Genomic DNA, 14,662 nt, shown 5'->3' with positions numbered 1-14,662 from the left:
AATTCCAAACTGCGGAATTGATGTTATTTGAATGTCAATGCTGTTGTGGGGCAAGATGAAGAATATTAGGAGGTCTTTGTTGTTATGTGTTGGCTTATTTGAAAAACAGAGGAATGAAAAACACTTCAAAAATATTGATTATGTCTGTCATCAAATTTATTCCAAAGTCAAAGCTATGTTGTGTTGGGTTACAATGAGGCACGCCTCAATCTGAAACAAGTTAATATTCAAGGTATCATGAAGGAGGTGTGAAATCCTTAATAGGATGCAAGAAGGTTGAGTTAATGACCAGGTGGATGGGACTTACTCTCATCTGAATATAGCTACGAGCTGTGTGGGTGTTATGAAAGACAATCATGAGTTCATGACTCTACTGGAAGTTTTTCATGTTTAGAATCCTGGGGGTAGATTCTCTCGTGGCTGAACTGTAAGCATGTCTTATTGGTCTCTGAAAAAATTGGGATGAAGGGCACATAAATGTGAGCTTGAGAAGTGATTCTTTAGAAGCTATGAATTTAATTAGAGATGGGAATAATTTGGGGTGGAGACAGGTGGATCAGCAGGAGCTATGGCCCCCCTAACTTTTTTTTTTTTTCTTAGTGAAATAAAGGGTTATATATTTTCGGCCCCTTTAAGTTAATATATTATAAAAGCCTTGAGACACTGGATAGAATTTTCATTTCAATTATATATGTAGTCTTTTATGCATTTATAGTCTAACTATTTCAGTAGCTTGAAAATATATTTGTATAATTTAACTTATTGCATGTATAGTTTGACATGCATGACAATTGGGATCTAATCCTTGAGTGCCATCATATAGTTTATTGAGATTGGACTCTAGAGACCTTTGATCCATTCGAAGATAGGACAATATTGAAGCTGATCTTTTGGCAAAGTGGGCTCTTATGCTGCTCCCCACTTCCTTCCTTTGGAAGAGTTTAGTTCATTACCTTTTTTAGTAATAAGTCTTTTATTTAAAACCTATTTGTATTTTTTTTTCCCCTCCATTAAATCAATAGACAGGAAAGTTAGAATAAAAAATGTGTGTAATGAGAAGATATGAAGCCTATTGTAGTATTTAGTCCTAAACAGGTACAGAGATGCTAGCAAAGACACACTAACACACATTATTATTAGACTAAGCATCAGAGGCTGGTATCCAATGTCTACCATTGATGAAGCTCTTGGCGAGAAATGGATGGGCAGATTTGAAATCTAGCTCTGGGGCCCATGAGATCCCTTGCAATGATGTGGCTCCTGGGCCCCAGCACTTGTAAATTCCAAAGAATATTGTCCTGAATGTGCAGATAGAAACACAGAAATAAGCATAGATTACAATATATGTATATATATATATATATATACATTGAGGGAGAGAGCGAGGGATGGGGCTTTTTACTTGTTTTTGTTTTGGTCGTGATTCCAATTATCCCAACCAGCATGAGCGACAATGTCGTCGAAATATGTATAAGCGTAAACGATTCTTGAATATGGGCCCAATGCTCGGCCCACATAAATTGGCCCAGTACCCGTCACTCTGCATCCTACAAAAGCAAAGCCTGTCTTCTCATTTGAGCTCTTTCGACCTTGGGCTGCTATTGACCCGAACCTTGTTGCTATAGAGTGCAGCTCGCAATCCTGCACCACCACTATTTGTGATATTAATGCTTTATTTTTACCAGTACATTTGTGATATTAATTACACGTGATTTTTATACCAGGAAAAAAAGTTACACATGATTTTTAAATTTCAATATTAATTTATGTGTGTGGTTTTTTTTTTTTTATTACACATAGGCACTGTTCTCTAAAGGCACAATCAAATATTAACTCTTCATTTGGATGAAGAGGAAAATAATAAAGAGGAACAAATTCTTAAAAATAAAAAAAATTACTATTTTTTAAAAAAATTCTCGTCTTAGTTTACTCTTTTTCATATTTTCTTTTTATTTTTTCTTTCATCCACACCAAAGCTAAATGTGCGTACTATTTTTAAGAGGATTGATGTTTATAGTTTTGTATTATTAAAAATCACATATAATTTCCTTAGGGTGGGAATGACTTGAACCTCCTTAAGTAAAATCGCGGGTTTGAGCTTCGTGAAATTAAGGAGAAAAAAAAAATGATACTGTGTTGTTTTCTTTAAAGCCTAACTATAAACAAACTTTATAAAATTACTCATGATCTGTAATGTTACGCATCAAATAGTTGTAAAAAATTATGTATTTCCCTCAAGAATATATTATTATCAGTATGTTTTAAAAGTAAACTACCACTTAATTCTCTAATATGTTACAGATGTTTTGACAGGGATAAGATTGCATAATTGGGAAGTGAAGCGAACTAAAATTAATTATCACCAAAAGGGTGGAGGACTATAACCTATGGATGTGTTTGAATTTCAATTCAAAAAATTTGTTATTAGAATGTGATGATATTTGGATAAATTTTTAAAAAATAATTTTAATAAAATTGAGGATGTTTGAATAATTTTTTTGAAAATAAATTTTGATTGGATAATTCTACCCTTCAAAGTAGCAAGTCAATAATGGCCAAAATTGATTTTTTTAAATGAAATAAATTTTAGCTTATCCCAAATGCGGTTTTAAAAAATTATATATTTTCCTCAAGAATATATTATTGGGATAATGACAAAAAGGTCCTAAAATAATCAATTAATTTAAGTTAAGTATCAAATGTCAAACTTTAAAAATTTATAATTCAATCTCTCAATTTTATAATTGTATTTGTGATAAATTTATAATTTTTTTTTTAAATTTTAACATGGTTAAAGAATAAAATAATTTATTTTTTTATTAAAATTTAGAATAAAAGTTGTAAATTCATCACATTGGAGTTATAAAATTAAGAAATTGTATTGCAAATTCTTGACTTGGAACCTAATTAACTTGAATTAATTAGTCTTTTTGAGATCTCTCTGTCATTATCCCTATATTATTATCAATATGTTTTAAAATTAAACTACCACTTAATTTTCTAATATTTTACATGTGTTTTGATGGAGAAAAGGTTACATAATTGGGAAGTGAAGGGAATTAAAGTTAATTATAACCAAAAGAGAGGAGGACTATAATCTATGATGTTGAAAAATAATACTCCCCCCGTTTAAAAATATAAGGTATTTTTTAAATAATTAAATGTTAAAAAATGTAAAATATATTTAGTTTTTCAAGATGTAATTATTACCTTTTTTTTAAAGTGTCACTATTGATAATGACTTTTTATTTATTATAAGGTATTTAATAAGGATAAGTATGAAAAAATATAAAAAAATATAATTAATTTGAAAATATATAACTATTTTATTGAGGGTGAGATTCAATTAAAAATACTTTACATTTTTAAACTGAGAAAGTAATAACTTATGAAACTTTAATTATCCATATTTGATACTTGAGTACATATTATTTTTTAATAGAGCGGAATGTGCTAGTTTCACTTATTGTGGTGAACTAATATTTGTCAAAAGATCAATGCTTATATTTAGTTTCCCACTATGTTCCGAACACCTTCAACAAAGTCCAATGAGAGTATATAGGTACCTTGTACATGGATCTGCCATTTCCAAAGATGAAATCAATGGAACCTTCGATGTAACAATCCTTGAAGTAATGTCGTCCAGCATCGTCGCAGAGAGTGTCTTGTGCTCCGTAGAATCCACATCCCAACATGTACGCTTTGTCCCCTGATATCCTAAACGACGCCGCTTGCCACCCCTCCATTCCCGGCATCGGTGCCGGCGCTGTATTCTGCAGCCACAACGCCGCCCCAAAACTGATGAATCCACTTCAACTTCACAACACCTCTAGCTACTATGCTTCTTACGTATCAATATCACGTTATACTCTTTCAATTTTAATTATATATAAGGTAAAATTAATTAATTTCATGATTTTATAGGATGATAGTTGATATTTTGAACTCTCATAATAGTACATATAACTTTTCAATTTGGTTCTTCACTGGAATTAATGTCTATAATGAAGTGGTGTATGGAAATTAAGATTATGCCAACAACTTGTTGCAATCAAGGGGGATAAAGTTGAAGAGAAAAAAAAATTAACCACCACATTTTTACCTTATATATTCAGAATCAAAACTTTGTCCTAAAATTAACACTGATGAGTAGTAATAGATCTGAACAAGAATTATTGTCTTTGTTCAATTACACCTTTGATGAATTGGGTGAAGTGAGAAGAGGCTCAAATTGGGATTAAATAATTATTCATTTAATTAAATAATCAGGATATTAGTTTTACCAAGCAGTTATTGTAACTACTTAAATATCATGATTGTAATATATGGGGTGTGGGGTTTTTCAATGTTGACATATAATTAAAGAAGGGAGAATGACATTTAACACCATCTCAAAAAAAAAAAAAATTTGTAGTAAGGGCCATTTAATTTTGTACCGAATATTGTTTTTTTTTAAACGCATATATATTAAAGGTAAAAGCCAAATTTTAACTTGTACTTTTTTTAAGATTTTCTTAAAAATTTAACAAAGTTTAGCTTTTAGCAACAATATAAACGTATTTTTATAAGACAATATGTGATGCAAAACTAATGAATTTATTGTAATAAATTCTGCTTTGAATGTTATTCTCCCGTTAAAGAAAATAGAAAATACTCCCTCTGCTTCCCTCACCCCCTGTCTCTAAGGTTGTATCTACAATGCAACTTATCCGAGATTAGTAATTGTAACCCGATTCCTACGTTTATCGTCACTAGATGTATGTTTTTGGACTCTAAATTCCTACTGTTTCCAAGTATATGCATGGTTTCTGGCTCTCCAAGTTAGCTCGGTCCACCTAAAGAGGCATTCAAACCAGGAGCCAATACTCAACAAGATCCTAGGATCTTGTACAAGAGGAGAGATAGTTAATGCATGACGTACTTACGATGTTTCTTCAAATATGAACTCACTTGGATTGTCGTCCACTAGTTAAACTGTTAAACCATATTCAAGAAGAGAATCCGTATACTATAATTATCTACGTGAAGTCACTGATATGTATACCTATGACACTGAATGGTTTAAGTGCGTACCTTGAAGCTGATGTTCCTCGCAGAGAAAAAGTTGGCAAAAACAGTCACAGAAGCTGTTCTGTAAGTACGTAATTGTTGTCCACTGGGTCCGAGATCACTGGCTCGATCATGCCATTCTATCACCGTCTTCTCCCTCCCAGCTCCTTGAAACGTAATGTACGGCTTGGTCGCCGGCACGACCACTTTCTCTCTGCAAATCAACACTCACCCAGAAGAAGATCAGAACCATACTAGTAACCAACTTAACTGTGCGTTTATATATATATATATATAAATATATATTACATGTAGTATCCGGCGCTGATTTGAATAGTGACGTTCACTCTATTGTTGTCTGGGACAGCATCAACGGCGGCTTGGACCGACCGGAAGTTCCCTCCTCCGTTGACATCGACGGTGATCACACGATTACCGGTGGGTCCCACCCGTTGTGTGACCGTTGCAGATAGTGCATGCAATGAGAAAGTGTAAACAAAGAGCAGTTGAACAGAGAAGGAGAGAGGCCAAGGAAAAGCCATAAGGATCAGATTTAGTAGAGAGCGTATGAGATGTATATTATATATACATTCGACGAGAGAGTAACAGTACAATACAAGAAGAAGAAAGAGACACACTGTGACAGTTATACACACACACACATGGTTGTAGGCATATGTTCCAATTTTATGTCATAGAAGATTAGCCATTCCAACGGTTACTTTTATCGCTTTTTAGTTAAATATATGGCTAATCTTTCTTTGATAGGCTGGCATTTGCGCAAAAAGATTACACATGTGGGTCATTACCTTCTGGGATATATATATATATATCACATTGCAACCTAGCTAGCTACGAACCTATATCTTGCCTCGTGATTTCTGGCAGCACCAAATTTCAACCTTGTTACTGTGTCTTTTTTGAGATTTTCTTTGTGTCGTACTTTAATTTTTTATTCTTCATTGAGTCATTCAATCAAGTAGTGAACCCAGAGTGCGTTTTATTGAATTTGGAGGCTAAAGGGTCAAAATTAGGTAATTTTATTATTAAGGTGCCACACAGTGGACTAACGTATCTGAGACTAATTGTAATTTAATTAGCACCGGTCTTTATTACAGGACATCTCATAAAAAGAATTTTCAATCTTTAACATAAGGTATTGGTTGGGTTATTAATTATGTTTTTTCAAATATTACTTTTATTTAAAGTTTAAACTTAAAATCTATAAAAGAAAATGTAATGTAAAGTTAAAAAACTTTTATTTAAATAGAAGTAAAATTGAAAGTTTATTCTACTTTCAAACAAAGTTAATGACATAATCAACTCTTCTTAATTTTGCTGAGTTAAGTAGAGGTACTTTATAATAGAAATTGCATGGAACACTAATTTGATGGTTTGTAATCCACTTTGAAACGTAATTAACAAATCTGAGATGGGATTCTTAATTATGACCCAGATATCAAATTATAAGACAATGAGACAAGATTATATATACAAATAAATTTCAAAGACTTTACAAATTTATTTTTTCAAACAAAAATACAAACTTTTAAAAATTTCATTCATTTAATATAATTTTACATATATACATTATCATCATTTCAATTGTCTCTTTACGTACTATTAAAAAAAATTATCAATAAAACTTTATTTTTATTGAATTATTTTATATTTTCAGTTAACTAAATATCTCCAAATTTTTCTTATAAATTATAAATTGGACGGAGGGAGTAGTATAATGCGACGATATTTTAATTTATCGCCTATATTCTTGCAAATAATTGATCTACGTGTTGGCTCAAACGGTCATTTGATTGGTGGCATCCACTACAGATTGTGGTCCCACCCTTCCCAGCATGGGATGAATAATATTTTTGTATTTATACTCCACTCACCACATATATATTTTTATTCCACAAGAGGGACCCACCAAATTGTTCTTACACGCCACAAAAATTCGTTCCTATCTGAAAGTGAGACCCCTTCTATTTTGTTGTTACTCTTGAGTTTTGAAACACGAAATTCCCCACGGATCCCCCGTGTGTTTGTCTTCTTAATTAGAATATAGTGTTTGATATTTAATGCTTTTATAATACATCTAAGTATGCAAACATCATTTACATTATTATGTTATAAATGATGAGCGATCGCCTCGAAAAATGAATGGAGAAAAGAGACAGACAACAGAAATAAAAGAATGTTATGTCTTAATTTAAAATTTTAAAACTTGGTCTTATAAATTTTTTTTTTATTATATATTAGTAAATCCAACTTTATTTTATATGCAACTTCTCACATTTACTTAAATCTATTTACACTTAAACAAAAGAAGAGTAGAATATAAACAACATGAACTGCGAGTAAACAGTAGTACACTTGTTTAAAAAAAAATAAGGAAAAAGGTTTATCTTGTCATCGCACTCACCATAATTATGTAAAATACTATTTATTTTTGTCAATATAACTTAGTAATTTTTTTTTTATATTTGTTATGAATTGGCATTGATAATTGATTATTTATGGATTATTAATATAATCAATGTACAAGTTTTGGTGTGTTTATGGAGTTGGATCTTCCCTAGAACATACATCTATTTTACAATATTTCAATTAGATTAAATTTAGACTTAAAAATGACAAAGAAAATAAACATAGCTGGGCATAACCAAATTTTTAAGATTAAATTGTTGGCTTAAAAGAATATCAGTAACTCTATAAAGGCACACCAAAGTGCTTTTTTTAGCTTGTTTATGAATATTTTCATATTGAAAATAATTTTTTTTTTAAGATACGATTGGTATTAAATGAGGACACCTCATTTATCAACTATTCAAATATTAATTTTTCAAGTTATAAAGGACTCGCCTCTCTCAATAGATCAAACTTGTAAATTCTTTTTTATGTTTTTAACTTCTGATTATACCTCAATAATTTGGAAGTGAAATTGGGAGATCAAATTATACCTCAAGTGGAAAAGTTTAGATATTTGGGAGCCATTATTCAAAATGATGGCGAAATCAGTGGAGATATTTCACATAGAATTCAAGCTGGGTGGTTTAATTGGAGAAAAGCTAAAGGAGTTATTTGTGACCGTAAGGTGCCTAATAAACTTAAAGGAAAGTTTTATCGTACCGCTATCAGACCGGCAATGTTATATAGTAGTGAATGCTGGGCTCTAACGGGACAGCAAGAGCATAAAGTTGGAGTAGCAGAGATGAGAATGTTACGATGGATGTGCGGACATACACGTAAAGATAAAATTCGAAATGAGCACATACGTGAAAAAGTGAGGGTGGCACCTATTGAGGAAAAAATGGTAGAAAATCGGTTGAGATGGTTTGGGCATGTACAAAGAAGGCCAAGGGAGGCACCAGTGAGAAGAGTAGAACATATAACTTTGAGTCCGATTAAGAGAGGTAGAGGAAGGCCTAAGAGAACACTCTTGGAAGTTGTTGAACGTGATCTCTTAATTAATAATATTTCTAAAAGCTTAATAAATGATAGAGCACAATGGCGTCTTGCAATCCATGTAGCCGACCCCACCTAGTGGGATAAAGGCTTGTTGTTGTTGTTGTTGTTGTTGTTTTTTAACTTCTATAGAAAAATTAAATTTCTCTGTCCACGTTTTGAATTGCCAATTATAAGCAGGATGAGTTCTTACAATTAGCCTCAAATACTTTTTATATAGAAAGGCGATTTACAGGGTCGATCGGCATGTTCTCACCAAACTGAGAAGTGCATCATGAACCGTGGACTCGAGCCTTATACTGACCATCATAGGGAAAACAAGAATTGAAGAGGAGGAAATTAATAAGAAAAAGATAATTATTGACTCTTATTAGCATATTTTGATATTAGTCTTTATATTGTTATTCTTACTCCTATTCCCTTTAATTTCAATCATATGCAACATTAATCTCCATTTTTAAATATAATCTTAAAGACTTAACAGTGACTAACGAGAACATAAACTCCATTATTTCTCATGCTGACTTACTGAAATTATAATTATTTGCATAAAAAATAAATAGAAGGAAAAAAAATTAAATCCAAATCCTTAAACAAGCTACAGGCAAAATTTTAAGAGCAAAAAAGACATTACAGCTAGGATAGAAAGATAAAGTAAACCCTATTAATGACAATAAAGACTATCGTTACAAACAAATGAAAAATAGAAGACCAAGAATTCAAAAAAAAAAAAAGTACAAGAACTAACTACTAAAATATACTAAAAATACAGGAGCAACAATTATATATTTTCAAATTAATTAGTCTCCACGGAAGGTTGATCACCAGATGCATTGTTTTCTCGTTAAGAAAAAAATGAACAAACGGTGGTACGAATTACAGATCAGAAGTTTAAACAAACAGGGGAGATGAGAAATACCCTAGCATACAAGAGGTTGATGCAACTGAGTTGATGCTCTGCAAATATCAATATTCTTATATTCATCCAGAGTGAGTCACAAATTGAAATACACAATCGCTGTAAATCACTGACTTTTTTTCACCATTGCCCCAGGCTACACGGTGGCTGGTGCCTCGATGATTTACTTCATGTATTTTTGCAGGAACTTTCTATGGAAGTCATTCCTGATGGTGTCATTGATGAATCGCTTGGGTGTCTTGGTTTCACCTCGTGTTTGGTTCTTAAATACAACATCGTCGTCCCACCTAAGTCCACAAAAATCCACACAAAACTTAAATGAGATCAAGACAATAAACCACACACACAAAAAAAGAAAAAAAGAAAGAAAAGAAAAGAAAAGAAATCTATGGATTCATTTTTAGTTTAAATCTCAGATTTCCCACCTTCTTTTCACATTAAAAGATGTTGTTGTTGGGTTATTTAGTAATGGGTTTCCACGCAGAAGCTCTGCCTCCTTTACTTTCAACTCTTCCTCTCTTTGTTGTCGTTCCTGCACAAGAACAACATACATTTGGTTCGAACTAAAATCCATAAGAAATAATTGACAGTAAATGCGAGTTGCTAAATCTCAAGATAATGACATTGCATAACCCCAAGCCACTTGTTCAATCCACATAGTTGTCCACTGTATTCATTTATAGCACAGTAACAAAACAGCAGCATGTCTTGCAAGGTTCAATAGCATAACTTGAATGGGAAAAGAACAGCCTCACCTTTCGGAGCTTTTCCTCTGCTCTTTCCTTCTTTATTTGTTCAAGCTCAGCCAAAAGAGCTTCAGTGTCATCCTCGTCATCCTCGTCGTCATCATCACTGACCAAAAAAGTTATGAAGTTCAAGAGATTTTCTATTATCCAATTGATAAACATGCAAACAAACAAAGAATGTGTAATGTTCACTTGTTTTTATCCAAAGTATCAACATAAATCGCTTCAATTGACCAAAAAACCAAAATACAGGAAGCCAATTTGAAGATCAAAACCAAGTGCAGAAATACATAAAAATAACCTGTTATTTCAAAAAAGGAAATAAAAATAGTTTCAAATAGATATTTTATATCTTTACGTTTATATAAGCTTATATACGAAATCAAGCTCAATCAATTTCATTAGCAGTCCACAAATAACTTACATTGTACTAAAGAAATCCAAAATGCCCATGAAAATAACAATTAACAACAGGAAGCAAGTGATAATGCTAAAAAAAAAAAAAACACAAGATTACCAACCTCTCATCATCACTCTTGACATCAATATCAGAATCATCTGCATCTACACTACGTGGAACAATGCGATCTTCAGTTTCTCTCTTAGTTCCTGTAAAAACAAAATCCCATTAACTTAAAAGATTGAACACGAGCTAAATTATACATCATATTAGCTTATCACCCCCTTCCATAAAAAAAGAATGCACAAATATCTAATTATGATTATAAATAAATATAAAGAGATCAATATAACACCTTCCAACAAAAGATGGCTTCCTTTCCCACGATCCCTGTCATCTGTCAAACCCCATGAAATACAATTAAAATAGTCAAAATTTGCTAAAACAAATACAGTGAAATTTAGAAAACAATTGAAGATGGTCTTTTTACCATTATATTTATTTTTTGATGAGAAATGCCTCCGCTCACGCTCTTCCAGTTCATCACGTAGGTTCCTTCTTTGCAATTCCTCTTGTGTGTCCTGCCCTTCTTTCCTGTCAAGGCAGGAATACATTTGTTATTCAGATTTCAGAGAAAATAACTTTTTTTTTTTTTGGGGGGGCAAGGAAGGGGGTGGGACACCATTTGCATCGCAATGAGCTGCCTTATCACATAACATATGTAAGGTCAACTAAATGTATATAATGGTCTTCCTCTTACGCATCAAAGAAGGGGGGAAGAACAAGGGAAAAAACAAACACTTAAAGTTCCTTCTGTTGAGGATGACATATCAGTAAAGGAGATGCAGAAACACCATATAACGTTCACTGATCAGTGCTAGTTCAACATATAAATTAAAAATAAAAAATAAAAAGAAATGACAAGCTATAGGTCGGGTTGGACTATCCAGGTTTGTGTTCTATAATTTCTGAACCTAAACTTGTAAGTTGATTATTTCAGATGACTATATGAGTAAGGCGCCTAAGATGACGCCCTCCCATCAATGAGGAGACAAAAGCCATGTGAGAAGCGCTAGACATCTTTAGCGCCCAAGCACCTTTGGCTGCATGGACAAAAATATCTAGAGCCAATTTCCTTGCCCAGCCTCTGATTAAAACGTTACATACTTTTTTCTGTAGACAAAAAACTAATTGCAATGATTGAAATCAGCATCTTTATTGAACTTCCATGACTGCTATATCAATATCAGTACTTCGAATTGAAATATATGTCTCACAAAATAATCGGAACCCGTCCACTAGCAACAATCTTTCTATAAATATACTCCTGTTTCAATTGCATATTAACTGGTCAAGCAACTAAAATTCAACAATCGAATAAAGATTCAACAATCCCTTTTGCGTGGAAACCTAACCCATATTGCGACACAAACAGGACGAGATATCCTGATCATGAAACTCGGTACTAATTCCTCATATTTCTTTTCAATTTCAAGAGACCAAAACATGAAGAAGGGTAATAAATATAGAAGCACAGTTATATAGGGCAAAAAAGAAAAAAACACCTACCTGGGCTTTAGGGTGGTATGGGATGCGATGTCCCTGGATGAGTACTTTTGCGAGGGACCAAATATTCGCGTGCCACCTTGTTCGTTGCCACCTTTAGCAGGTGCCCAGGTAGGTCGAGCTGCGGTCGTCATTGCTTCTGATTTCCCGCAACTTCTCTATATGATTGAAACAATCAAGGGCCGATTTCCCACAAAGCAGATAGATCGCACCAATCTCTATCTGCAATTCCTTATGGATCCCTCTATCTCTCTAATTGCAAATCTTCGAACCCTATCAGCGTTGTCAATTACCAAAATACGATTGCGGCGACGACTAGCCGAGCCTTTATGGATCGAAGTTACGTCGGCGCGGTTCGAGGTCTTTCGGTTTATGAGGTTTATCGGGCACAATAAAGGGGAAATAAGAGCCGGTTGATTGTATTTCCATTAAATAAAATTATTTTTTAGAATCAAATAAGAAAAAATGAGTATAAATTTCTAAAACTGAACATTTATGACTGTTAAACTTTTGATAAAATTTTTTAAAAAATAAATTATGAATAATAATTTAAATAGTTATAAATAAAAAATATAATTATAAAATGAGTATTCTATTTAAAATTTAAATATCTTATTTCTAAAACCTCTAACTGTATGATTATCTGAATCAAGATTGTAATTAATTTTTTTTAATTTTGTTGGAAACATAACTTTCATGGATTTATTATTTTGAGACTTTATAAAAAAAATAATAAAACTTTATTTGATTATATTACTTTAAAATAATTTTAAATGGGCAAGGAAATTAAAAAATATTTGTTTGTACATGTCATCCGTCGCGATGGATAGCACATAGAGAAGATTCTCCTTGTGTAACTTGCACCGTGATGCACCCTGTTGTCATAATAATACTCCAGGATCAAATTTTGGAGTGCATTGTTTCTCCATTTGACGTCTATTTTGAGTGATTCAAGTGTTTACACGTAGCTAATTGAGCCACCTAACTATTAGCACTAGTTTTACATCAAAATACTTTGCCATTCAAAGTTTAGACACCTGAGTGCATGAAAACACTTTTCCTTTCAAAACATGCCCAAAACCCCAAACCAAATGCTAATAACTTGGGAACCATTTGAGCCAACTTAAATGGATTGTAATGCACCTAATAAAGCAATTATATTTGTACACATACATTTCAAACACATAATAGCCATCAAAACCCTACTTTGACATTAATCAATGGGCAATAGTATAATTCAACATAGCTAATCATTGGCCAACCAAATCATACAACTAATATAATAATGATACTTGCACTAGTATTTCAATATTTTGCAACAATTTTTAAAACATCCTGGAGAATTTAACCCTTAATTAGTTTAATAAATGAAGATTTATTAAGTAAATTAATGTAATATGTAGTTACAAAGAGTTAATAGGTGTTATGGGTTGTAATTTGAGCCTTATAATTGAGTTTGAAGTAAAGTCAAACTACCCGGAGCATCAAAAAGTGAGAAAAACGAAAAAAAAATGACTTTGTGCCATATGTTACGGTGTATACACAAGAAGCCACAGCATACGAGCCACCAGGAAGCAAGAGATCACTCTGTGTACCATGCGCCATGCGCCACAACGCATAGTACAAATTCTGTAGAACTAAAGTGTATCATATGCAAAAATAGAGAGGAAACAAAGGAGAAATGAAAGAGCTTTGCTAGGGCTTGAAGGATCAAAGCATTGGGAGTGTCTTAGAGCTTCTAAATACTTAATGTAAGGTTCCTAAACTCTTTCCCTCTCTTTCTCCTTCATTTTCTTGATGTTAGGAGTTAGGGTTAGGTTGGGAAAGATGATTTTTGATCCATAAAGGCTATGAGTCCATACCCATTAACTTGAATAGAATTAATGAGAGTTGTTTAAACTATTTAAACCTAACATTTATGGTGTTGTAAGTTTTGGTAGTTGTGGGGTAATAAATACCCTTAATTCCACCATAAATGAGGTGGTTGGGAGTAATATAGCTCCATTAATGGCTAGTTGGAAGTTCAATGAGGTTAACGAAAGTTAAAGAAACCTAAAAAACTCTATGGGTACCCTTGTATGTGAAGGGATTGAACCTTAAGAGTGAAGATGTGTTAAACTAGTTAGTGAAAATTATTCAAAAAAGGATATTAATAACTAATTTGTGGTTAGATGTAGAGTAAGCATATTTGACACCATTTAAGCTTTGAGAAGTTTTGGAAGTGTGAATTTAAGGGGTAAACCTTTAATCTCTCAAAGGTTTGAGGTAACTAGAGGAAATTCTTTCTTATGCTTTTGTGTGTTAATTGATTTATTGTTTAAAAAAATGTTATACTTGGGGTGTGTGAAATTATTTGAAATGCAAATGTAAAATATTTTGAAAATCAAATATGATTATATGTAATAGAGTTCGATGATTATGTGTCTTTGAATGGAGTCCAAAGATATAGTTTGTGGAGTTCAATGAAAAATGTATGAGAGGAGTTCAATAATGCAAAGCAAAGTAGAGTTTAAT

General features: G+C 32.5%; 2 protein-coding genes across 3 annotated transcripts; both read right to left on the bottom strand.

Moving 5' to 3' along the window:
• Nucleotides 1-1,050: 1,050 nt before the first annotated feature.
• On the bottom strand, nt 1,051-5,652 carry LOC129311651 (probable pectinesterase 68). Its single transcript, XM_054954038.1, has 5 exons — nt 5,359-5,652; nt 5,074-5,263; nt 3,567-3,773; nt 1,403-1,641; nt 1,051-1,298 (listed from the first exon to the last, which is right to left on the bottom strand). The coding sequence occupies exons 1-5, from the start codon at nt 5,589-5,591 to the stop codon at nt 1,142-1,144; spliced, it is 1,026 nt and encodes a 341-aa protein (XP_054810013.1). The 5' UTR covers nt 5,592-5,652; the 3' UTR covers nt 1,051-1,141.
• Nucleotides 5,653-9,284: 3,632 nt separating this feature from the next.
• LOC129311526 (uncharacterized) lies at nt 9,285-12,537 on the bottom strand. 2 transcript variants are annotated; one of them, XM_054953860.1, is made up of 7 exons: nt 12,152-12,537; nt 11,073-11,176; nt 10,938-10,979; nt 10,709-10,791; nt 10,192-10,290; nt 9,862-9,968; nt 9,285-9,723 (listed from the first exon to the last, which is right to left on the bottom strand). In XM_054953860.1, the coding sequence occupies exons 1-7, from the start codon at nt 12,280-12,282 to the stop codon at nt 9,600-9,602; spliced, it is 690 nt and encodes a 229-aa protein (XP_054809835.1). In that variant the 5' UTR covers nt 12,283-12,537; the 3' UTR covers nt 9,285-9,599. The 2 variants fall into 2 exon arrangements, with proteins under 2 accessions (XP_054809835.1, XP_054809834.1); XM_054953859.1 differs by having other exon boundaries at nt 10,192-10,288; nt 10,704-10,791; nt 12,152-12,535.
• Between the last annotated feature and the right edge of the window lie 2,125 nt (nt 12,538-14,662).

Source organism: Prosopis cineraria, unplaced genomic scaffold (assembly GCF_029017545.1).
Source record: "Prosopis cineraria cultivar Desert tree isolate PC_DT_omini unplaced genomic scaffold, ASM2901754v1 PC5, whole genome shotgun sequence".
In the NCBI taxonomy this organism is placed as follows: domain Eukaryota; kingdom Viridiplantae; phylum Streptophyta; class Magnoliopsida; order Fabales; family Fabaceae; genus Prosopis; species Prosopis cineraria.
This window is presented reverse-complemented; position numbering and strand designations above follow the sequence as displayed.

Excerpts from the sequence above, each read along its gene's own strand:
- LOC129311651 (XM_054954038.1), bottom strand. The coding sequence starts at position 5,591 with ATGGCTTTTCCTTGGCCTCTCTCCTTCTCTGTTCAACTGCTCTTTGTT. Across the intron at positions 1,642-3,566 it reads ATGGCAGATCCATGTACAAG|GATTGCGAGCTGCACTCTAT; the intron begins GTACCTATATAC and ends GTGGTGGTGCAG. Across the intron at positions 1,299-1,402 it reads CACGACCAAAACAAAAACAA|GACAATATTCTTTGGAATTT; the intron begins GTAAAAAGCCCC and ends CTGCACATTCAG.
- LOC129311526 (XM_054953859.1), bottom strand. The coding sequence starts at position 12,282 with ATGACGACCGCAGCTCGACCTACCTGGGCACCTGCTAAAGGTGGCAAC. Across the intron at positions 10,792-10,937 it reads AAGCCATCTTTTGTTGGAAG|GAACTAAGAGAGAAACTGAA; the intron begins GTGTTATATTGA and ends TTGTTTTTACAG. Across the intron at positions 10,289-10,703 it reads GTCAAGAGTGATGATGAGAG|TGATGATGACGACGAGGATG; the intron begins GTTGGTAATCTT and ends TTTTTTGGTCAG.